Source organism: Amborella trichopoda, chromosome 12 (genome assembly GCF_054954075.1).
Source record: "Amborella trichopoda isolate Santa Cruz 75 chromosome 12, AtrichopodaSantaCruz75HAP2 v2.0, whole genome shotgun sequence".
NCBI classification, from domain to species: domain Eukaryota; kingdom Viridiplantae; phylum Streptophyta; class Magnoliopsida; order Amborellales; family Amborellaceae; genus Amborella; species Amborella trichopoda.
In genome coordinates, this window is record NC_142347.1 from 113,895 (window position 1) to 139,834 (window position 25,940).

General features: G+C 37.6%; 1 protein-coding gene and 1 pseudogene across 9 annotated transcripts in view; one reads left to right on the forward strand and one right to left on the reverse strand.

The window, feature by feature from the left end:
* LOC110006692 (uncharacterized) overlaps nt 1–7,525 on the forward strand; it is a 30,777-nt pseudogene extending 23,252 nt beyond the window's left edge. The window contains exons 4-6 of the transcript XR_016046475.1: nt 5,739–5,925; nt 6,622–7,234; nt 7,344–7,525. The product of XR_016046475.1 is annotated as an uncharacterized LOC110006692 (transcript). The remainder of the gene's footprint in view (nt 1–5,738; nt 5,926–6,621; nt 7,235–7,343) is intronic.
* Nucleotides 7,526–8,695: 1,170 nt separating this feature from the next.
* Nucleotides 8,696–25,940, reverse strand: part of LOC18427418 (uncharacterized) — a 46,554-nt gene continuing 29,309 nt past the window's right edge. For 5 of the 8 annotated variants that reach the window (XM_088854507.1, XM_088854505.1, XM_088854506.1 and 2 more), the window contains exons 5-14: nt 11,177–11,278; nt 10,910–11,029; nt 10,727–10,789; nt 10,305–10,435; nt 10,132–10,213; nt 9,940–9,998; nt 9,738–9,777; nt 9,467–9,561; nt 9,287–9,356; nt 8,814–9,146 (exon numbers count right to left, since the gene is read on the reverse strand). In XM_088854507.1, the coding sequence (XP_088710633.1) occupies nt 9,075–9,146; nt 9,287–9,356; nt 9,467–9,561; nt 9,738–9,777; nt 9,940–9,998; nt 10,132–10,213; nt 10,305–10,435; nt 10,727–10,789; nt 10,910–11,029; nt 11,177–11,278 (834 nt within the window). In that variant the 3' untranslated portion in view covers nt 8,814–9,074. Of the gene's footprint in view, nt 9,147–9,286; nt 9,357–9,466; nt 9,562–9,737; nt 9,778–9,939; nt 9,999–10,131; nt 10,214–10,304; nt 10,436–10,726; nt 10,790–10,909; nt 11,030–11,176; nt 11,279–25,940 lie in introns of all 8 variants that reach the window. The other 3 variants (XM_011622545.3, XM_020663151.2, XM_020663152.2) reach the window with 1 other exon arrangement.

A 25,940-nucleotide genomic window follows, 5' to 3' on the forward strand; every position in this document is an offset into this window, starting at 1 on the left:
AAACATTGCTTTGGAGGGTTTTTTGTTTTTCAACTTAGCTTATCTACCATCTCCTGATAAACAATATTTTCACAATATTTTCACAACTGGCCCTATCAATGATAAGATTGCAAACTTTCTCATAGGTTGTGCCTCGAGTGTGAAAAATATTAGTGTGTAACCAATGTACTTCGTCTACTACTCGGGGTGTAATCATGTTGCGCCAGATCACCAAAGCCTCCCCATGGTTACCAAATATTATTTAGGACTCTTCTTCGTCAAGTTCCTCATCATAAATAGGGTCTCCATCAAGAGATAGCTTGTCGTTATCTTCAAGATACTCCTCAGCAAGGTTCACAAATTTTCTATTTAGGCACATAGAAGAGAAGTGTCATATACCCCAACACTTAAAGCACTTAATGATGTTGTTGTTTGGGCGATTTGGATGACTTGAATTGGCGCCACCACTCGCTGCATCTTGCTGTTTGGACGGACCAGCCGATCGTGAAGACTGTCCAGCCACCAAATTCCCACTTTTTCCCTTGAATTCGCTTCCACGGCACTTGTACTACCCGAGGCTATGCCCCACCTTGATGATAGACACCTTTGCTGAGCTTCAGCCTTAACTGCTAGGTTGTAAGCGTCGTTTAAGGTGTAGTAATGCTGCAAAACCACTACATCTTGTATGGATATCCTCAGCCCACCAACATAGCAAGCTAGGGACTATTCCTCTTTTTCTACCACATCCCTACGAGCCATCAATTGATAAATTCATCGGTATCATCCTCTATATTCTTTTCTCCCAAAAAAAGGTTATTTCTTATGATAAAGGGATTGGAGACAATTTTCATGTATGCATTTTTCTTTTAATTTATTTTTCATCTTCTCCTAGGTATTAATTTTGGGCTTTCCCTTTCTCTCCTTACTAGCCCTAAGTTGTTCCCACCATAAGCCGTGGCACCCTTCTTTAATTTTATGGTTATAATTTTTACTTTTTTATTTTCGAGAATTAACTTATAACTAAAACTCTTTCTACATTATTTAACGATCTATGACTCCTCGAATTGAGGCTTACCATCAAAATCAGGTATATCTACTCTCAAATTGACATCTCTAGAATGATGCACCCCACATCTAGGCTTCTTGTCGCTATCCTCCTCACTCAACTCCACAAACGGAGCGCGGCAGTGAAAAGGATTGTATTGAATATCTTCTTGGGCTTAAAAATCACCTCCTTGCCCATGAGTGATACTCATAAACTGTCGCATCTGTTACGGAACTTGCCTTTTAATGTCATTAGTTTCTTCATCTTTGGTATTATGATGTGGGTTTGCCGAAATCACAAACCCTAAGCAAAGAATCAACAAAAACCTCTCTGAAACCAGCAAGACCTAGGCTGAATTTGGCAAAACTTGGCCTAAAACTCGGCAAACCCTAGACGTGGTTGTAGTTTATTCACTTTGTTGTTGAAGAAAACTTGAGCTCCGATTCCAAAATTCACGTAGGAAAATTGAAGGAAACAGTAAAATGAGAAAGAAAACAAGCCAATCACAAGCACCTATTCAAAGTAAGCTGGGATTTCTTCCTTTGTACTCAAGCTAGGGTTTTAAAATCCTTGAGCTTTTACTCTTCTTTTCCGAAAAATAGATCACATGAATGGCCTCTAGCCCTCCCCGCATCACTTTGTATTATGTATTTAATGTTCAAAGGACATTAATTGCCTATACAAACAAGAAATTGACCCTTGTGTCCTAACTTAAGCACAAAAATCCGTAATTCTCTTTATCTGGTTTAAAATGGCTAAAATAGTCCTAACTTAAATGTAACTTAAAAATAAACACCCTAATTTTAAATAAAACTCCTAAAAAGTCCCTAATTGGTCCAAAAAATAAAAGTAATTAAAAATAACCCTAGATAGCTAGAAAATTATCTCAAGCAATTCTCGATCTTCTTGTTCTTCTGTTTGTCGACTTGATGTGTTTTGCACATCATCAGATCGCTTTGCTACTGTGGGTGATCAATTTGAAACATTGGGAAGCTCAAGGATTTGGAGCCCCGATTTTAGGCAGCCCCTATTAGATCATGAATTGGGTGTCTTCTCTTCTACAATTAACCTTCTTCCCCATAAATGGTATTGACAAAATGATATGGGCACCTCAAGGGTTTTTCGAGTGTCCTTTTTCTACCATAAACTACAATTGTCCCCAACTTTCCCACCGCACCCCACCCGCCCCCCCCCCCCCCCTTCCTCAGTAGGGGGTCCATTGTTGCGAGGGCAAGTCTAGGTTTTCAGCTGGATAACAATGTCTGAGGGAGCCTTGATGGTGGACCAACTACAATGGAAGGGATTGCCAATCCTCAACAGATGTCCGATGTGCAAAGCAAATGACGAGACCAATGCACACTTTTTCATCCATTGTGACTTAGCAGGGGCTATATGTGGGGACCTGCTACAACTCTTCAATTGGAAGTGAGTGACTCTTAGATTTGTCCCCCACCTTTTTATCTCCCTAAAATCCTTACCCTGTTTGAAGTTTGGCATTCTTGTTTGTGGGTGATTTGGGTCAAAAGAAACCACAGGATCTTTCGCTAGGAGGAGTCCACCATTAGTGCATTGATAGATCGGACCAGAATATTGGTCAGGGTTTGGGCAAGGAATCATAAATTCTCAAGGCATCATTGACTTCGCACAAGATTGGCAGGAGGTGCTAAACTCCCTTTGAAGAAGGTCTACCAGAGCTAGGCCAAACCATAGTTACTGGGATCGCCTCCCTTGCTTGGCGATCCCTTGCAAAACCTCGATTCTCTCGATCCTGGAGTGGATCTCATCTGAAACTCAATTTAGTGTGTTCAAGATCTCGCTCCATCTTGTAAGGGAACGAGTTCCTTACAATTTAATTTCGTGTTCCTGAACATTGCATGATCTAGTTCCAAGTCTTATGGTTCACGTTCCAGAGTGTATTGAGATCTAGATTCCAAAATAACGGAACACAAGCATCCCATATATGGCATCCAGATCCCACCAATATGGGATTGTAAGTGTGAAATGATGGAATATCTCTCTCTCCCCTTAAAGTGGTTGTAAAATTCTAATATTGAATGGTAAATTGCAAAGCCAAGGTTTTGGACATTGCTCTCTCCCCCCCTCCATTCTTGCAAGGCTATACAATGCCTCCTCCCCTCCCTCCTTGTGTAATGCCTCCCCCCACCACCACCACCACCACCACAACCACACAACACCAAATCCTCACTCACTAATATTTTATGATAATTTTACATCAATAATTATGATATTTTATGATAATTTTACATCAATGAATAACCCGCAATCCTCAATGATGAGTACTCACATTTATTTTCTTTTTTAGAAAGCAATACTAACAACACAATTATTCCATGTATATATAAGGTTGGCTTGTATTTCCTTACACAACTATTTAGAATGTCATAATTTGTTTAATGAATGTCTATCTACTCTATTAATATGATGAACAATGGATTAGTTTGAAGTTCCTTATTTATTTCATAGAAAAATAAGAAGACTAAGCGTATTATTGGTCAATAATGTTGGGAGCTAGATTTTAAAGCCACAGATTCTTATTCAAACCTACATGAGGAACTCGTGTTATAAGAAAATGGAGCTCGCTCCTATACAAGTTATTTCTCTCTCCATAATAAGTTGGATAATTTTTACTGATGCTCTCCCTGAGTTAAGAAACTCATAAAATGCCCTTGGGAACTTCGCTTCTTATATATAGGATCTCGCATCGTTATATAATAATTCTCAATCCTATGTAAAGAAGGAGCTCGATCCCCAAAACACATGGACCTTGATCCCTACCTTGGAGGCTGTACAAGCATCAATCCCTAACATAGGGATCTTCAGTATAGCTCTGATCCGCCGATCCCACCCCTGATCCGGGAACCGTTCCCGTTCCCATACCCAACAACTATGGGCCAAACTAAGCTAAATTGTGACGGTTGCTTCCTCAGCAACCCGGCCCAGTAGGAGTGGGGGCTGTCTTTAGAGATAAGGACGGATGCTCTTGCCCTCCTTGAAGGGCTTAAAAACTTTAACCGTGATGGGAACCATGCCTTGGTTATGGGGATTTCCATAAATTTCATTTCCTGGGTCTCAAGGGCCTCATCCTGCCCGTGGAGACTTAAACATATTTTTTACGAAATATTCCACATTCTTAGGCCGATGTATATCTTATGGAAACATAGATGGTGCAAGGCCAACTCAGTACCTGACAGCCTTGGACCTTTTTGGCACCCTTTTGAGCTAACGATCTTTCAAGCTTTATTTTCTTTTTTGTCGTATCTAAGGCATTGCCACATTTTTTGGATGTATAGCTCTTTTTTGGTCTAAATTTCATTTTTTTCACTGAGCACCCAATCTGCAGGCTGCCTTACTTTCTGTTTTTGTACCTCTACTCACACTTAATACAAATGTTAACACGTGGAAAAATAAAAAATAAAATAAGCTTTGCTTGGATTTGGTGCATTATGTCTTATCTTTGAGTTGGTGTAGGTAATTAGCTGTATGGTGGTGGCATTAGGGTTATTTAGGATTTTGAGTGAGATCTTTATTCCTTAATGTTCTGAGACTTTCATATTGCGATTTTTAATGTAGTTTCAAGCAAGTCACATTTTGTCCTTGATAATTGTTTGAGGAACATTTGATTGTTAGGCTTTTCTATGCATGCTCTAATGGACAATAGAATTGGTAGTATGAAACCTGAGATAGGAAGAGAGTATCACGTTAGTTGTGCACCCCAGTGTTTGTGACCAGCAGAACATTGATTGGACCAATTGATGCCAAGTTGACTACATACTTTGTGGTTGCGTATATCATGTATACTTTTCTGGAGAGAGAGGAAATGTTAAATTTTCATAAATTTACGACTCTAAAGATAGTGAAATTTGACCTTAGACTGGTTGGTGTTGCACAGAGTGTAGTTGTAAGTATCCTTTCAGTTGGCAAACAGTTTGAAATGCAATAATATGTCTCTCTCTCCATGCCGATGATGTTCTTTTAAAACTAATTTATCCATTTCTAGAACATATGTAGCACACACCAATTGCTAGTAATAAATAAACGAAATTTTGTGTGACCATGATATAAAGGCCAACCTGTAGAGGAGTGTTGTACTGCTTATTGCTTACTGCTCATTGCTAATCGTTTGTCCATCAATTATCTCTCTCTCCATGCCGATGAAGTCCTTTTAAAACTAATTTATCCATTACTACAACATATGTAGCACACGCCAATTGCTAGTAATAAATAAACGAAAATTGTGTGACCACGATATAAAAGCCAACCTGTAGAGAAGTGTTGTACTGCTTACTGCTCACTGCTAATCGTTTGTCCATCAATTATCTATAAAGACTTGTTCCAGGAGCCATTAGAATATCTGCTACTTTATTTTTGCCTTTTGATAAAGATGTTTACTACTGTTATATTCTCATATTTGGAGGATAGCCAGAAAGCTTAGTAAGCTCACCAGATAAATTGTTTGTTGCACCTCTCATATGGCGCATGAATATGGCGCATGAATTTCCAGGTTATCATTTTATTTTAAGCATGACAAGAAAGATAGATGTGTATTTGGCATTGACTTGCATATGGATTTGTCAATGTTGCTAAAACCCTTCTGGATCAGTTGCTCCATTGTGGTTTCGTTATCCAGAGGATGTCTTCTCTAGTGCATGTCTGTGTGCATAATGATCATTAAAAGTTGCTTGTATATGTGCAGCACTTGCACATACTTACGCTTTGCCCAGACGACATTTGCAAACTGAGCTCCAATCCTATCGGCTTTGTCATGTGATATATTATCAGAAAGTTGGAGAATTGTAATGGACCACAGTATAGAAATAGGACCTGTAACTACTGCCAATCCTTCCATGACAAAGGAAAATGATGAAGAGAACAATGTGTCGGTATGTTTCCCTGCAATCATTGAAGTAACTCTTTTTAGAAGTTCTTATAAAATCAGTATTCAAATTATTTAACTAGTGTGCCATGTTAGTCTCACTAGATTTGGGCTAGTGCCAACCAAAGTGTGGTATACTTTCTTAGAAAGATGACAGTTGTATTGTTCCTAACAAAACAGTACATGCCACAGGAAAGGCAAACATCTAGATGATGCAGTCATCTAGATTTGGTATGTTCTTTCTTACCTGCAAGGGTGTTGTATGGTCTTTCTTTTTTGTATTTTCTTTACTTCTATTTTTTATACTAAACTTTGTCCAGATTAGCTGACAACGGCCCTGAAGTGGCCACGACCCATTGGTCTAAATTTTCTTTGTAAATTCTTATCATCCCCCCAAATAAGAAATCCTGACAATGTGATCTGGTCGGACCAGCATTCTCATTTTCTTTATTGTATATGGGTTTGAACATGAACAAATGAGGCAAGTAAAGCACCCTTTTGCAAGGGTGGTGCCTTGATTACCATGATTGCTTTCCAATCATACTGGTGTGTCCGTGCTCTCTCTCTCTCTCTCTCTCTCTCTCTCATGAGGCAAGTTTTAGAATTGTGTATTTTTTGGGTGCATGTGTCATATGGAGATGATTGTTGCTTGCTTTCCCCATCTGAAACTACTCTCACACCTTATGAATGAAACCGTTTACAGGTCTTTTCTGGGAACTCATCTAGATGTGCTCAAATCCGACTTGTGGCTTCAAACCCAGAGGTCTATGAACCTTGTGATGACTCATTTGCATGGTTTGATGCCCTTCTAACAGATAGAGCAAACCTTGTAGAGCTCAGGCCAAATTTGTGCATGGAGATTGGTTGCCGAGATAGTGTGCACCGACATCGCATCCGATTTGGATAGGTGGTTGGTGGGGATGGTGGACGTGATGGTGGTGAACCCTCCTTACATCCTGACCCTGAGGAAGAGGTTGGATGTCATGGAATAGCTGCCCCTTGGGCGGGAGGGGAGCATGGACGAAGAGTCATAGACTGCATATTGTTGGTGGTCTAACACCTTTTGTCAATCCGAGGTCGGTTCTATTTGGTTACCCTTTCTGCTAACAACCATCTAGAGATTTGCCTCATGATGAGAGAAAAGGGCTATGAATCTCGGATAATTTTGCAAAGGTCGACAGAAGAGGAGAGCCTACACGTGCTCAAGTTTTGGCGCTCAAGGACGCAACCCCACAGAGGGAGTCCGATATTGCTAATGCTTTCTTCAACTCATCCTACTTACCCTGTCTTTGGGCATTCTGGAGGGGTAGATGAAGGCAGGTGCCATTTCATACCTTTCTGACGATTTGATCACAGTTCTCCTTCGCCACCTGCTGCTAATTCGATCTTTGCTTCTAATATTTTTTTTCCCCTCAACTGTGACAGGTTTTAAGGTGGTCTTCACATTATGATTAGGACTAGCTCATTTGAATTAACATGTGTCCTGAATTATATTATTTGCGAACTCTTGTGCTAGCTTTTGTCCACCATGTGATTTTGATGGGGGGAAATGTGGGCTCACTGATGTTTCAATCTGGAAATGTATTAAGATGGCATTACATGTTAAAGACGGGATAGAGGGTTTGCAGATGCAAGTATTTGCGCTTGTTTCATGGAAGCCGCCTTCCATTGTCCCAACATCAATTGACGTCTTTAGGGGGGCTGCCACTTCCATGGTCACCTATGAAAATGCCAGTTTTCTAAACTTTGTGAAAGACGCGTCTCTACCACGAAACAAACATGCCCAACATGTTTTGCCTTCTTTTCTTTACCTCTGTTGGTTTCTTGGGAGTGCACCTCACATCCCTTGGTACTATGAATTTGAGGATCTCTCTCTCTCTCTCTCTCTCTCTCTCTCTCTCTCTCTCTCTACTACTACTACTAGTAGGCACATCTATTGGCTTCTTTTTACTCACACGTTCAGTTTTCTTGGTTATAGTTTATATTAGATTATCTTTATTTCACAAGAAGTGGTGTTCTGCACTGATAATTGGTGTAGATACAACGCATCTTTTAAAACTATTAATACTTGATATTATCTTGTAAGCACTATTGCTTTGATACTATCCAACTAACATTATAATAATTTATATTGTTTATTTAATCAGATAGCGTATACAGAGCATATCTTATTGACAATCTTAAAAGACATCCAAAATATTTATTAACCATGTGCAACTATTAAAAGACTTATTATGCTGCAAAGGCATTTTTCAGGATGAAGTTTCTCAGAATGGCACCCGAGGCTTTATCCTTGCTCCCGATATTGCATCAATCCCCGAGCATGGGAGGTTTTTTTGCCTTCTTCTGTTGTTATTTCCAAACTGTTGGATTTTTCCAAGAGGATCCAACTTAAAAAGGAATTTTTGGCATCTCTTCAAAAAGTTTGTAAAAGTTTTATTTGATAATTAAGCTTTCATCAAGAAATTAGAGCATGAGCCGTTACTTACCTATGAATTGACATACTTAGGAGACACGAGGCCTCCAATTCCTATGAGATTCCTTGGGAGAGTACAAGTAGATGGCAGATTGTAGGAACAGCTGTGTGAAACAATGGACGATTACAGTTCAGGTGCGTCATTCCACTCAACAACAAGGCTGGCTGCACTCAGTTATTTCATGTCAACAGAAGACATTTCTTTGCTAATAATGATGCCGCTAATTAGATACTGTCTGTAGTTTGTCAAAAGCAAGGGGCAAATAAATGAAGAAACAAAAGATAAAAACAAGAGCATAGATGAACATCAAAAATTTCATGCTTTATAGGTGATGGCCCTACTAGCCATCTCGACTTGCCTAAAGGAAAACATAAGACAAAATCACTTGCAACTTTCCGTCGAGCTCATCCAAGCACAGTTTAGATTCCTTGATAACCGCTGAATGGATTCACTAACTAATTCCCTTTAAACAACAATCCTTAATTACATCAATAGTACAGCTAGCTGCCCTGTCCATTCACTAAACGCTCCAAGATGGACCGAAAATGGACCAAAGAACTCCACATTATATATGTTAATAATACCTGATCCTTCCAATTTCTATATACTGGCCAAACAGAATCTATCCAAGGGGTGGGGGGGCATTCAAGCTTTGCAAAATTGCTGTATACCTATGTGCCTAAAACTTGAAATCCTTCTTCTTTGCTTTCCCTTCCTTTTCCTGCATCTTGCGCTTCCTCTTTTTCTCGGCCTGCACAGAGTTTAAAAAACACAAAAAAATAATAATAGTAATAAAAATAAAAACAAAAACAAAAACAAACAAAGACTCATGAGAACCAAACAAGCATGAGCAAAAATTTCACCCCACTCTAGAATGCACTGAGAACAAACCTCTGCTACCATGTCACTGAAGTCCTCTCGTTGATTCCGCAGCTTCTCCTCTTCCCTTGCTTCCTCGTACCTGCATGATGCCGACCCCATGATGAATAACTCACACTCCAATAAAACTATGCAAGCTTGCATTAAACAGTGCATCGAGAATCCCGGTTACTATTATCAAAAAACACTTACTTTGCTGCCAGAGTAACATCATCCAAAGCCTCCAATTCCTCTGGCCTAAGAGTGACATCCACTTTGTCCGACTTTTGCCCTCGCAGTAGCTCAACCTGGTTAAGAATAACGTGGAATCAGCATGACAAAATGTAGACGATAATTTACATGAGGTCGAAAGAATTTCAGATATTTATAAGTAAAAATAAAATAAAATCTCTAGCCAACAAATTGAGCAATCATTAAGTGCCGATGGAATAACACTAAGGTTCAGAAGAATAAACTTGCTTACCCTCTTAGCACCAGTTTTGTCTGTTGCCCCAAGCACATACCTATCCAAAGGACAAAGTTGTAAAAACCAAATCAAGAATTTCCCTATGTTAAACTTCTCTCCAAAACGAGTTCACTATGAGAAATAAGAATATGCACCAAAGAAGTCCTATAATTCATGAAAGCGATGGTCAGGCAACCAACTAGTTAAGTTGAAGACATACGTGTGCGTTGTTCCGAGTAAGGTTCCTGGTGCAATCCTTTCTTCCTTCTCTTCGAGTACCTTAGTGGAACGAGAGAAAATGTAAATTTTAGAGTGGACTCCATGAGAATAAAATGGTAAACAAAAGTTATCCACCAAAATACTAATGTAGCTCAATGGAAAGGTCGTGACCAAAATCTTTCAATGTACTCACTTGATAAAGAGGCTTCTCTGGCTCTTTCCTCTGTTGCTTTCGAAGATCGATGACATCAGGTGTCTCCACACCAGTTGGCGTACTGTGGGGAACGTAAAAAACTCAATTTATTAAACACAGGGAAAAGAGAGACAGGGAAAAGAGAGACAGAGAGATAGAGAGAGAGAGAGAACCTGGAGAGGCTGTCAACTGATTGAATACCAGCCTCCAATTCTTCTTCTTCCATCTGTTCCTCCTCCTCTTCTTCTTCCTCCTCCTCTTCCTCCAAGTCACCCCAATGCTTACTCCTATCAACAGGTTCCTCCTGCAATCAAAGTAAAATGCATAATGAGACCACAACAATATTGTCATCATTAAGGAATATCAAAAAAAAAAATTGTCATTATTAAGAAAACCATAGAAACATGGAAACTTGTATTCTAACAAAGGAAGATGTTAATTGCATGCGCACCAAGTTTGTTACAATAAGGGAGGATTTATTCTATTAATTCAATTTTTCCAAACCTTACCCAAAAATAAATTACCAAGAAAAATGGATTTCCTGAAGTTAGTAACAGTTGAGTAACCAAGAGAAATGGATATCATATTTCCATACCTCATAATTAGGCTGTTCTTGATGTTGGACACCAAAAACATCTCCATATAGTGGGCGTCCAAACTACAGAATAAAATTTCACAGAATCAGTCACCAAATAATACACGATTGCACAGAACAAAACCCATATAAAATATTGCAAACACTATGAGAGTATAAATGCAAGAATCATAGGAAGCTCACTTCATCAACAGGAGGCTTGCCCCAGCCTCCAGGATGATAACCAAAGCTAGCTCCTGGTGGAATAGGAGCATTCAAGCCAGGAATTTTCAGATGCGGGTAAGATGGCGGAGGACCATATCTCTATCACAAATTTATAAACCAATCAGGAGGCAAACCAACATTCTTGTCAAGGAATTCAACTAAGAGTGAGAGAATGTTTAACTACTCAAGCAACAGAGCAAATAAAACGACAAACCAAAAATGACTGTACCGGATATTCATACAAACCTGCATATTGATGAGCCAAGGAGGTGGTGCACCTTCAGGCATACCAAGAGCTTCTTTTAGCTCTTGAGAGAGAATGCCTGGTTTCATCTCCCTGAGCTTGACCTGTATAACAAGTACATGAGCATAAACAGGAAGAAGAACAATGATCTCAACACACAACTTCAAATAATGAAAATTGCATGCACTCATGAAGATATATTCCAAGCAGCTCATCCAGCTAAAATGAAAAAACCTTGTATCAAGAAAGATGTCCTGCAATAAACTAAAATTTACAGATAACAGGTAAAAGCAAGAATATTCTGAACACGAAAGAAGGAAGCATCACCGCTATTATTATCATTGTTTTGTTAAAACGAACTAAAATTCTAGTTTACTGTTCCTATCAGTTAGGGAAAAAAAAATTCTTTTTCATTAACACATGATTGTACGTTATCACAAAAGCAATGTAAACATCAGGATAAAAGGATGTATGGCGGGTTTTTTTTTGGGGAAGTAATGACAGTTGTATGTTAGTGATGACTATTGATTTAAATGCACCAGAATAGCCATATAAGTCATGACAAAAAAAATGTCATTTGCTCGACTTTTATACAAAACAAAAAACTGTGACGTAACTAAAAGGCTTTGTTTTTTTGGAAGCCATTTTTCTTTTATAAGTATGCATCGTGCTTAGAATGACAGCCAAGAAAGATTCCATCTACTAGAAACAAGAATTTCTATATGAAAGAATAAACGGATAGAAATGACTAGGGCACCAAAAGACTGATAATATTCCTATTGCCACAGTGTACATGGTGAAACTGAAAGGAGATATCCATATAAATTGTAGACATACCATGTCTGAAAGGCCAATTTTAGGTTTGGTATTTCTGACATGTGTAGCTGTGTTAGACACTGATATGGGTAACCATTTCTTTGTAACATAGCCACAAAGTATGTGTCACACCCACAGCATCTATGCACCCCCTCCTCCCACACAGCAACTTAGCGCTGGTTCCCCTCCAACTTTCATCAAATTTCTCAGTAACAATAAACACAGTTAGGGGTACAGCCAAAGATACAACGAGCGAGGACACAACTTGGCATTTCCCAAAATCAATGATATATACATATAAAGTACAATACATAGTATATAATCTAAAAATATACAGTACATCTTGTTTCAATAAGCAATAGGAAAATTGTTGTAAAGCAATAGGAAAATTGTTGTATGCGTCGAGGGACGCATTCCTACATATGCATCCCCCGATATATTAAACATTCATCTTAAAGATGGACGCAAATGGGCGGTTCCCTGGAAAAAGTTAAAACTACTAGTCTAAATATTTTCTTCAAAAAATTATCATTCCCAGTTTTTAAGATTTATTTATTTTTACATAATCATGATCTTCCTTGATAGAGAAGAATGGAGGAACAAGATTCATGTAGCCGACACCAAATAATTGGGATAAGGCTTGAATGATGATGATCTCCATGTTAGAGATTATATATCCCTTAAGAATTAGGTCAAAAATCCAGGATTTGTAAGAGGGGACTCATCAGTCCTAGGACCCATAAAAACTGTGTCCTAAGTACTAATATATAATGTAACTATAACTTACCAATAGATTTTCATTAAATATTAGTCTTTATTATATTAATATTGTATTTTTTTTCTCTTTTATAACTTACCAGTAGATTTTCATTAAATATTAGTCACAAAAAATTTTCATTAACTTGTGTAATGATATAGTATTGTGAGTCTAGATCTCAAAATGTGTACTTGGGAATAAAAGTAGTATTGGTCTTCTAAACCCCTAGTTATTTTCTTCATCCTTTTTAGTTTTCTTTTGAGTCCCCAGCTATAACTCTATTGCTCTGCCAAGTTATTGTGACAGGATCTAAATTGAAGTATTATTAGTCTTCTAGGATGTTTCTAGTCCAGCACCTTTCAGGAGCAACCAAACTACCCACGAACTTAGAAATTGAACGCCATCATCAGATTCACCTAGGAAACCCACCTAAGGACATGATCCAAAGCTTCCAAGCAAAAGTACGATGAACTACAAGCAGTTACCTACACCTTTGCACCCTTCCCCTAACAATTAACCACCCACAATCAAACACTCCAGAGGGGACAAGACATGACATGGAAGACAAATATGGTAAACCACTCCTAGTACCACAGAGTACAACAGAGAAGTGTAAGCAATAATACAACTGGCAAGTTCTACTCCAAGACACATCAATACTCTCCACCCTTGAATGTGAAAAACTTACGTCCCCTGACTCCCATCTCAAATCCCTCGGTAAACACAAAACACCCCACACCCTCCCTTGCCCTCAAATCACTCCATCAAACACATCCCCCTCTCCCTCTCCTAATCATTGTTACAGTCACAATAGCTAAAGGGTGCAGTTGGCATACGGATGCATCCGTAGCTCTAGAGGTAAGGTGCACCTTCAAATTTTATCATGGTATATAATTTTGATGTAAAACGTTTTTAGGATTATCTCAAAATCTATTTTTATATCTAATTTTAAAATTTTAAATTTCAAAAATGGTTAAAATCAGGTAGATCTATAAACATATGAAAATCTTGACTATGGACGGTGTAGATAATATATTGTAAAATGCACTATTTCTTAGACTTAAAATCTTTTTATTTTTCATGGTCATACATCTCGATGTCGAGATGATCAAGCAAAGGGTTTTTCAACATTAAAACTACCTCTTCCGATGGATTTGTGAGGTGCCTGAGATGGTGAGTTATATAATGTAGGTTGCAACCTTATATAAACTTTTTCCATAGCTAAAACAAAGACCCTCAGATGCCTAAGAAAAACAAATTTGTTCCTGTTCCCACCTTATACCCAGTCATTCTCTGCTCACTTTTAATAGCCATCCAATAACCAGACCTACAAAGGGACCTGCAAAGCTCCTCATCCCTACTCCCCTCTATACATTATACAACTCACCATCTCATTCACACGAGTTATTCATCCTCCAAGACCACAATGGCCACCTGCCTGAAATTCCTCTATTCATCTTCTTATCCTACCCTGCACATTTGAACAACAAAAATGCCCCCATTTACCAATATGGAATTACAATCACTTGTAATCTTCAATTAAGAAGTTTATTCTAGCGTCTCTAATTTCGCTCATAGTGACTGTCCTCCAGGAAATAGCAAATCGCACATTTGCTGAACCACCTTCGATTCATATCCCTCCACAAAACAGTAACTGGATTTAAGCGTTCAACTGAACTAATCCTGGTCAAGGTCATTGAACTGAAGCAATTCAAGCCGGAAATAAGGATGGGCAAAAGGTGTGGCCGCCTTAAGTGGCAGAGCTGAGCTACTTGATTCAGGAGCTAAATCCCCAGGTCATCCTATTCTTTGACAAGGGTGACAATATATGTATATATCCAATAATAACTGCACAAAAGTGAGAATGATTGCAGCCCAGAAACTGGGTGCTCAGGTTACAAGAGAGATCAAAAGGCATCCCACAGGCTGGGTGCTCTAGATATAGAATTCAAAGCTAGTGTAGAGGTTGTAGGCCACCCACATTATATCTGGTGCTCAACCTAATTTAGCTGAAGCGAGGTTATAGGATGTGTTGGACCCTACAAATTACCAGGCCAGCAACATTAGTATGATATTGGAATCAATATCGAGCAAAAATTAATTTATATGAAAATAAGGTGATAGAGATCTAGACAAGGAAAGTTTGATCGAGATGAGAAGGAGGGATAAGTTTTTTTTTTATAAAAAATAAAAATAAAAATAAAAAGTCTAATGAGTCCAAAATAAACTAACACAGCTATTAGAGTAAACAAAGAGAAAGGGGAAATATCTAGTACGTCCAATTTTTATATGTAATTTCTCTAATCTTTATGTTAAATATAAACTTTATTTGCATTCTAAAAAGTACTTACAGAAAGATAAGCAAATGAAATGTAATACATGAAGACTGGAACTTACATAGTACAAATACAAAAGCTGGTGAAGAGCTTCCACTCTTCAAGACAGTAAGTAGGCAGACTACTAAGATTACAATCACACATTCACTCAACTTTCCGAGTGGTTTATGATACACAACCGGATATACAGTGACTAATAAGCACAAGAATTAGAGACAGAGAAGTTTTACAGAAAAGAAGAGCTTGAAATTGGATATTCACTGAGATTTATTAAAGTGCATGGATGGAAGACCCTGTAAAAGGTTTTGAGTAAAGCAAGAATAAGCTATTGAAATGTTTCGAAATTTACCCGGACTACAAGAGGAGTACCCAAGAGCTGAGAAGAGAAGTGAGCAGACTCTTTCGAGCAGAGGTTTATAAAACAGAAATGGAAGAGAGGGAGAGCAAAGAGAAAAGATAGCAGAGGGAAGGAAGAGAGCAGACAGAGGACTCCATCTTTTGGTCTTCAGCTTATGCCAGGCTCTTGGTATTTATAAGCCTCCGACCCCAAACAATTACAAATTATCCTTCATTAGTCGATGTCGCTTCAAAGCTTGCAACAGTGCATTGATTTGGCTAAAAGGTTATGAATAGTGACTTGAAGGGACCGAAAGGTTGTTGGCAACATCTTTGCATAGTGAAAAGTTATGAACAGTGTCATGAGGGGACTGAAAAGTTGTCGGCATAGTGGACAGGTGGCCTTAGTGGAGAATCTTGAATAGTAGACTGTTGAATAGCAGACAGCATTCGTCGCCTTATGTCGGTGCGGTAGGATGGGTGGCAGATTATGTCGGTGCAGTGGGACAGGTGGCAGATCGCAATCTTTGTAGGCCGGGTGTTGATATGGTCGGGCCGATTATTGACTATCGGGCCTTTCATCGGGCTTCTATTGGGAGAAGTCTATTTCTGGCTGGATTAATCCACAGTCTTCGTTTTCCACTGCGTAATCTTCATCATTTTGTGATGAGGTAGACATAGATTCGCCTTCTTCTTCAAATATCTGCAATAATTGTTTCTTCAACTCTTCCTTGGTTGCTTTGGGGTTCTGTTTTCTCATTTTATTGATATATTCAGAAAAGCTATTTGGGTTTTCTTGTGGCATTTGGCCTGGGACTTTTCTTAGCTTAATATAGTCTGGATCAAGGGACTTGTTTTCATAGACGTCCCACCATTTGATATATATTTTCTTTCCCAGTTTTGAGATATATTCCCAATTGTTTGTAAGATTATCAGATATTGCAAAATTCCACTTCATTATCTAGGGAAGTTGATACAAAGCCATGAAATATAAATGGTGATCTTTATTATTGTATGTAACAAACTTATATTGGGATTTTTGTATTTTGTCGGAGAGAATCTGTATCCCAGATCCCCAGATCAGGAACCAATCACGAAACCAGTTTGGGAGTGGTTCAACCACTGGCATCTTCATTTGAATAAACCAAGTATGCGAGTTATTATTATTTTGGCGGGCAAACACTTTATGCCAAGCATCCCTATATTCAGAATATTTAAAATATTTATTAGTAAACTCTGGAGCTTGCAATTTTCTGCTTCTCATTGGGTCAGATCCCCATTCTTTGTATGTTATTATTTTTCTTATTTGAAACTTTGAATAGGCCATGATATTTGTATTCCTTTGGTAGAAGTGTACCAAAGTGATTGAGCTCGTTTCAAGCAGAATTGCTTTATACCATTCCCTTGTCTTATTGCCATTAGAGGGATTTAGATTATTTATCAGATAATGATTGGCAACTATTGTTGGGTCTGAAGCCCAATGCTCATCTTCTATAATTGTATCAATAAGAAAAGTGGTTTCTATAAACATGGATTTTGCTGAAGGAGGGGTTCTTATTGGACTAGGAGAAAGGACAAGTTCTTGGGCTTGTCTTTTTATTATCTGGCTTGGGGTTCTTGGATAGGCTATCATAGGCTTATCTGGAAATGGTGAAAGTGGTGGGTAACTTATTATAGGTAATCCAGAAGAGGATGATGGAACAATTTCCATCTTATTTTTCCCTTTATTTTGACTATTAATATTCATTATTGGCCGTCTTAGGCTGTCTTCCCTATCTATATTATCTCTGTCCCCCTTGCAAAAATTCACGAGTTAAGAAATCAAAAAGGAAATTAGTATTTCCTTTAAGATGTTCGATATCGAAATCGAAAGAGGAGAGAATTGCTTGCCATCTGGCAAAGATTTGTTTTGAAACCAAATTTTTAACATCTTTGAGAATAATGTCTTTAGCTGCTTTACAATCAGTACGAATTAAAAATTTCTGATTAAGAATATCACTTTGGAATTTGGTTACACAATGAACTATCGCTAATATTTCTTTCTTAACCGTAGAATAATTTTGCTGAGTATTATTCCAGGCATTTAAAGTAAAACAGACAAGTTGGTCCTTATCATTTATTCGTTGTTTCAAAATTCCTCCCAATCCAATCTCGGAGGCATCACATTCAATTATTTTAAAAGCCTTGGGATCAGACAGTGTAAGGCAAGGCAATTCCTTGGCTTTATGTTTTATTGTTTGGACTACCATAGTATGCTCATCAGTCCACTTGGGTGGATTCTTTTTCAATCTTGCGAATAAAGGTTTAGCATCAATGGCTAGGTTTTCATAAAAGTCAGCAATATAGTTTAAACAACCCAAAAATCGTTGAAGTTCAGTTTTATTGAGAATAATATCAAGGAACTTGTCAACAAAGGCTATTGCCCTATCAATAGGGGTAATACTCCCTTGGAAGATATTATGGACCAGAAATCTTATTTTAGTTTGGCAAAGACTGACCTTTCTTGCTGATACAACCAAGTCTGAGGCTTTAATTGCATTTATAAATATATTAATATGTTTAAAATGTTGATCAATATTTTCTGAAAATATTAAAACATCATTTATATAAACAATCATAAATTTCATATAAGGGTTAAAATATCATTCATTATTTTTTGAAATGCAGAAGGAGCGCTTTTTAGCCCAAAAGGCATTACGTTCCATTCGTATTGTCCAAAGGGTACATTAAAAGCCGTTTTATATTTATCTTCTTCCACTATTTGTATTTGCCAATAACTAGATTTTAAATCAAATTTTGAGAATATACATGCATGGACCAGTCTATCAAGTAAATCCTTCTTGTTAGGTATAGGATACCTAATCCATTTGAGTACCTGGTTTAGGGGCTTGTAATTTATTACCAGTCTGGGTGCTCCTCGTTCCTTTTCTGCAGCTTTTTCTACATAAAAGGCTGAACAACTACAAGGGGAAAAACTTTTCCTAATCAAATTTTTCTGAAGCAATTCATCAATTTCTTTCTTACATATTTCAAGGAGTCTTGTATTCATTTGGATTGATCTAGCTTTAGTTGGTATTTTACTTTCATTAAATCCTTCTTCTTAAGGTAAACTCACCATATGTTTTTTTCTATTCCAAAAAGCATTTGGAAAATCATTGCAAATTTCTTCTTCTATCTTTCTTTTAATATTGCCGATTTTCTTTTTATTTTCTGGTAATATAAGATTTTCATCTATCAATTTGTATTTTATTTCTTCTTTTAAGGAGCATAAAAATCTTTCTTTATTTTCTATAGTCTGTTTGACATTATTCATTTCTTTAACCTTAGGTTTATCTATAAAATCAAATTTTACCTTATGACCATCTAGATTTGATTAAATTCCTGTACTATCTATTTTCAAGAGATATAATAAATTTAAAAAAGGAGTTCCAAGAATAATAGCTTGGCTTAACCCCTTAACCATTATAAAGGGCATTTCAAAGCAATTTCCATTATTGCACGGAGCAGCATTAGATAATTTATATTTTATCATTAATTTACTTCCATCTGCTGTATTGAGTATCTGGGTAGTCTTGTCAAAATATTTAGTTGGTACTAATCCCTCATTTATGCAATTAAGGTCTGCGCCTGAATCTATTAAGGCAAGGGATTGGAAACTATATTCTCTGTTTACTATTATTTTTATTAGGGTAAACCATTTTTGAGTAATTACTCATAAATTTAGATAGTTGTTTTCTTGTAAATCTTTATTGGCTGGGTCAGAGGATTCTGGTATGTCTAAATCAGGAGATATAGCTGGTAGTATTATTCTTTTATGAGTATTTAGAAGGCTATCGAATTCTAATTCATCATTATTTCCTTCATCTGAAATGTCAGAGGTCATTTCTAAAATCCTTATTCATATTTGAGATGTTGGACCTCATTTTTTACCTCATTTATTCCTTGCCTTAAATCAGAAATAGAAGGTTCCTTTTGTAGAATATCTCTTTTATTGATTCTTTTAAGTATTTCTGCAAAACTATATTCTTCGTGTTTTAACAAGAGGGGCAGGTTTATTTTTTATTTTAGCTAATTTCAAATATTGTGTTAAGGCTTCCCTTTTAGCCTCTGGGTCAAATATTTTATCTATTAAATCTATAAATAGATTTTCTTCATTTGTAAGAGTATTAACCATTTTACAAAGACAATCTTCTATATCTTCTTCAGAGTCTGAGCTACTTAAGATTAGATTTTCATCCTCAATTCTTCCTACAAGAGACTCTGTTTCTGAATTCGAGGTATCCATATCTGACTTATCGTCTATTTGAAGTATAACATATATCTGGGTTTTGATTACTTCTTCCAACTGTAAGGCATTGATTTTCTTTTTAACCTTACAATTATTTTTATAGTGTCCTACCTTCCCACAATTATAACATACTGGAAGCTTTCTTTTACCTTTCTTGAATTTGGCTTTTGGGGCAAATTTCTTAGTGAACTTTTCTCTAATATCTTTCTTTTGCCTAAATTTATACTTTCTATTTTTACTTTTTCTTTTATAGAGTTTATCAGATGAAGGTACAGTATTATAACCAAATTGTTCGCAAAAATCACCTAACTCCTTTTTCCCTGTCATTCTCTGTTTATCCAACTGCCTTTTTAATTTAGGTCAGTGAATAGGGCAAGACCTTCTGCACAAATCTCTGCAGACAGTTCTCCGAGAGTGTAAAGGGAGTAAGGGATTATTCCTTGATTCTTATTTTTCAGTCTGGTTTTCACCTTTTCAGCATACAAATAGGGTAGACCTGCTATGAATTTTTCCTTCCAATGGTCCGCACTACTATCCTCTCGGGTTAGAAGACGTGAAAAGAATACATCCTTATACCACTTATAATGAGATAATGTGGGACACCTGAGATTTGATAATAAGTCTTTTGACCTAGCATCTAACAAAGAAGTGATCCCTACAAAATGGAGAGTTATTGTATATATGAGTGTATTGACAGCATCACTTTCACTATGAGGGATATCTTGATTGAATTCATTCTTTACAGTCCACTGTCTTGTAGCATTTAATATTTGATTTTTAGTGGTTTCACCCATATGAAAGTCCCACCAGCCTCTCAGCCATCCAATAAATCCACAGACAATAGCCTTAGCTACTTCCTGGTCATGATTTCCTGCTACTTTACAGGCAGTGGCATACATAGTGATATGCTTCATGGTATCGAGTATCTGATGGTCAGACATACCATCAATATTCCAATTAACAATTGTTCTTCCCGAGTAGGATACAGTGTGGGAAACCAAATCTTCTTCAAAGTGTATATCTACTGGGGTTGGTCTACTATGATACATTCTTGATTGAGCAGTAGGTCTCCATTTTTTCCTATAATCTATCCTATTAATAGTTGAAGTATCTTCTTTGAAGGCTTCCTCTGTTTTAAAAATTTCATTCTCATTTGGTGAATCTACTTCTAGCACCATAGCTTCTGATTCTACTATTACCCCTTTCCCCTTTTTGCCTTTTAGACTCAATTGGGAAAGCTTCATAATTAATTCGTCAACCAGTTCTTTATTTTCTTCCTTTTTCTTGATCCCTTTTAAGCTGAATCTTTCTTCATTTAATTCTGGAGGAGGTTTAAATAATACAGCCTTTTTCTCATATTTTTTACTATTCTGTCCATGAGACCTTTCTATTATATTTTCAATCCTAGTTGTTTGTTTTCCAATAGTCTGTAAACAGATATTGGTATAATTATTTTGCTCGATTACATGTGGAATCATTTCTATCTTATGGCCGTGTTCATTAGGAGCCATTTTATTAGGAGATGCTTTTGTTTTTGGTTTATCTTTTATTATTCTTTTTATTTGTAGGCTTTTCTCTGGGGGATGTATACTCAGGATCTCTTCTCCTTCAGTTGTATAAAAGGTTTGGTATTGATTTTGTAGAGTATTTAACTCAAAATTAGGGACAGGAATATCCTTTTCTTTGAGGGTTAATTTCAACCAGTCAAAGAAACCTATGTTGTGCTTATTTCTTTTTATAAACTTATTATATCTTTTATGAAATGCGTCTAATAATTCTTGAGAAAATTCAGCCAAATACCACTCCCTTATTTCTCTATTGTCTTCAGACAGGTAGTCACTTTTTAATAATTCTATATTTAATTTTTCTTTCTTCAGAAGAGTCAAGACTTGAAAATCAAGATCTGAGTATGTTGGGTCATTCCCTGATGGACTGGGGTCATATGGTTTGTATATAGGTATGTGTATATTACTATTTGTTCTTGTCAGTCCTTGTATTATTGGTTTATCTTGTAAAGATGAGGTAGAATGTCTAGAAGGTATAGGTATTCTTCTTGGAGGTCTTACTATATCATCTGAAAAATTTAGTCTAGTTCTACGACTAGAGTTGAACTGTATTTCAATATTTCCATCAAGATGTTCCACTATCTGATCTAGTTCATTATTTATAGGGGTCCTATATTGTTGGTTCTCATTATGGATAGACCAATTTTCTGGGAGAACTACTTGAGACCAGTTTATTGATTTTGGGATAACAGTATTGGATTTCTCTATATTTGTTTGGGAGAAGACAGTTTGTCCTCTGGTATCCATTTGCAAGACATTAGGACTAAGTGTATTCATAACTTTATAACATATTCTATAGATTAGAGCGATATTCTGAGAGCCCGGATTCATATCGAACCCTTGTGTTTTTATATTAAGGGTGAGTACTTTAAGGAGGTTGGGATCACTTAGAGCTACAGAATTTAGGAAAGCAATTAAAATAAACCGGACCACTATACAAACTGGATGCTACAACTCCTAATAAAGAGTCAGTAAATTTGTTATGTCTACTATCTCTAAGGCATAATAAGATGGAGTTATTTAATCCTAATCTAGTTAGTGGTTTTACCGCAATTGGTATGAGGCCTATGTGTAAATACTTATAACCTTTATTTTTATGAGTTTGAATCATTCTATTGGATAATAACCGAAAGCTTTCCTGTTCAATATTAACAGACAGACTTTGTTCTACTGTTTTTATTGCATAACTAGTTCTGAATTCAAAAGTACCTTTTTTATAAATATCAATAAAAGGAACTCTTGGTATGTTCCAATTATGTACCTATTTTTCTATGTTGTCAATTATTATCTCTTCCTTATTTTTTGTCCGTAGTGTACCGCTAGATGATGATAATGTCCTATTGGATAGCGTCCTAATATAATTTTCCATTTAGGGTAACGGATGAATACTCGGGTCAAATAGATTTATGTCACGATGCCTTTTTGCGGCTGTCCAGGCCTTTTTCGACGATGGACTACTATTACCTCGGTTTCAACTCTCGGACTTACCTCAGAATGGTAAATTTTATTAAGTAGTTATATATATATATATATATATATATATATATATATATATATATATATATATATATATATATATATATATATATATATATATATATATATATATATATATATATATATATATATTATATGTCTCCAAAGGGACTGGTGATTACTTGCGGAAGAGGTATGAGGAAAGAGTTTCTTTTTTTTTATCAAAAAATCAGATGTCTCCAAAGAGAACGGTGATTACTTGCAGGAGAGGTATGGAAAAAATGGGTCACAGTTTGGAAGAAACAGTGTTCACAACATCAGTGACTCAGGCTCGGGCTTGCTAGCGTCACTTAGACCCAGCAGGGTGCCAGTCCAGATGAATAAACCTAAGATCAGGGCAAGTCTAACAGAAGTCATGTCTTCTATTGTATTTTCATGGAGGCTTGGCCTGGTTGGACAGCCGATTGTACTGAGTCAGACATGGACTCAGGCCGAGAACAAGCCAGGGCTTTTAATCACTAGAAGAAAGAAGAAAGAGTTAATGGGCTTTAAATAGCTTGAGGGTGTTAATCATGGCTGAAATTAGGAGAACCAGAAAGGATGGAGGATAGATTAAATGACAATGAGATGAAATTAAGGTTAATCTAGGCCTAGAGAGTTTATGGGTATGGGTGATGGGTAAGTAGACGATGAGCTTATAAGGGTTTTAGAAGGGCCGTTTGTGAGAGGAACAAGAGGGTGAAAATTTTGATAAGGAGCATCTTTGAATGGTAGTGGGTTTCAAAGGATAACTGAAAAGAAGATGATGGGATAAAAGAGGGACATATTTTCCTAAGCACCAGCACCTAACAAAATAAAGAATGCATGACATCAACGACATGGAAGAGGAAACAACACCTCACATGGAGTCAACAACACAGAAGAAGAAACCATGGATTTCATGTCTCTCTCGGCATCCCTCCACTCCACTATTCTTGCTACTTCGGGGAAAGACACAATGGTCTGGACTCCCTCACCCACAGGCTCTTTTACGGTGGCCCCTTTCTATAAGAGACTGTTGCAGCCTACATTCTCCCTCAACCCGAACCTTGTATTATCCAAAGTGTGGTCCTCCATTGCACCTCCAAAGTCCAAGCCTTTCTCTGGATCGCTTGCTCTGAACATGCTCTTACCGACGACTTACTCCAAATAAGAGGTATCCAAACTTCCAATAGGTGCATCGAACTCTCACTTGTTCATTCATTGCCAGCTAGCCCTTCAACTCTGGAGTCATATTATCCAACTCTTTGAAGTATCTTGGGTTACCCCTCCTTCTATTCAGGTGTTGACATCCTGCTCTTTCGATTCTCACTGGCCGAAGTCGGGCAGAATCCTCTGGAAAGCCTCTTAAGCTGCAACATTATAGACAATTTGGCTCAAAAGATATTCAAGAATTTTCCGTGGAACCAAAAGTGAACTCCCAGCTCTGTTTCATACGATTACTTTGCAAGTAATCTTTTGGGCATCCAATCACAAACTTTTCACCGGGGCTTCAGCTGCCACTTTCCTTTGCGACTGGGAGAATCTTATTCACCTCGCTCCTCATTGCACCTCAAGAGCATCCAAATGAACGCCTCCCGAGTGGGATCCAATAAGCTTAATTTTGATGGATGCACCCTGCGAAACCCAGGCCCAGCTAGAGCCGAAGGGGCTTTCCGCGGCCATAATGGCGATATTCTCACATCTAACTCAGAACACCTTGGCCTCGCAGACTCACAGTTTACAGAGGCTACAACCTTGTTGATGGGTATCAAGAAATACAAACCTTCCTGGGGTTCATACTTGCACATTGAGGGAGACGCCAAAAACATTATATCCTGAGCCTCTAGAAAGGCCTCTCCTCCTTGGTACCTAGCCCACATTTTTTACAAGATTGAGCATAATTGTAGGGTTATAGACGTCTCATGGATGCATATCTGGACGACGTCAATTGACTTCGCAGATCATCTTACTAAGGAAGCCGCTCAGAATCAGCCTTTAGCCCCTGTTAAGTTGTTACTTGGATGCATTCCTAAGTTTGGTCCTAGGTCCAACTCCTTTTTTTGCTCTGGACCTTGGTAGGTGGCCTTTTTCTTCCTCTTTGGCACAGAGCTTTCTTTTGCAAATGGACGTATTCTATAGGCCCCTCTCTCTTAACAACTCTTAATTTTTGCTTATCGGGTGTTGCTTTAGCCCAACCTTTTCGTACAAGTTCACTTTTTAGTGACCATTTTTTGGTTAAGAGACCCGGTCTGTGGGTCCTCTCAACCCATACTTTTGTACACCTTTGATAATAATATTAACCGTTAACATTCTCAAAAAAAAAAAAAAAACAACACAGATTGAATCTCAAATAAATTAACCGAACTTCAATGAGTGGCTTTAGGGGTTACATGGATAATCATATAAATTATTTTTAAAAAAAAAATGTAAACTTGTATTAAAGGGTTTGTGTATAGAAAAAATGCCCCCCTCAAAGGACGGTGACCCAAGAAATGGGCACCATACAGTAACAACATTAAAACAAAACATAACATCAATTGTGTTGCACAAAAAGGAAAATGGCCTGTCTATAAAACAATCATGCTCTCAAAATATGGCACATCAGGGTTAAAGAGTGGGGAAGGGGGGGATGCAATTCATCCCTTTTCTAGCTAAGGCATCTAATGCTGAGTTTGCCTCATGCCAAATGTGTTTCCATGAGACTTTGAAGCCCCTAATTCTATGTTCGATCTTGTCGAAACAATGGGCCAATCTCCAAGGTGAAGGGGCCAGGCCGGAGACCCATGATATGACGTTCATTAAGTCTCCCTCAACGGTGCCCCATCTAGGGTCAAGATTTCTGACGCCCTCTAGGAGGGCCAAAGTCTCAGTTGTGGTAGAGTTGGTCCCCCCTTTAGCCATATAAAAGGAGAAGAGAGTAAGCCCTCGTGGTCGTGGATGGTGCCACCTAGACCAGCCAGTTCTGGGTTGCCTAGCAAGCAACCGTCAAAATTAAGTTTTATCTGGCCAGGCAAAAGGATGACCAAGGGATCCAGGAGGGGCTGAGGCACATCATAAACTCCCAGTTTAGAATGAAATCAGAGTGAGAAAAGTGTTTTGAAGGTCAGGTGGTTCAGGGCCCAAAAGATAACAGTTTACTTCACCCTGGATTTAAAGTATAGATGGAGCTCA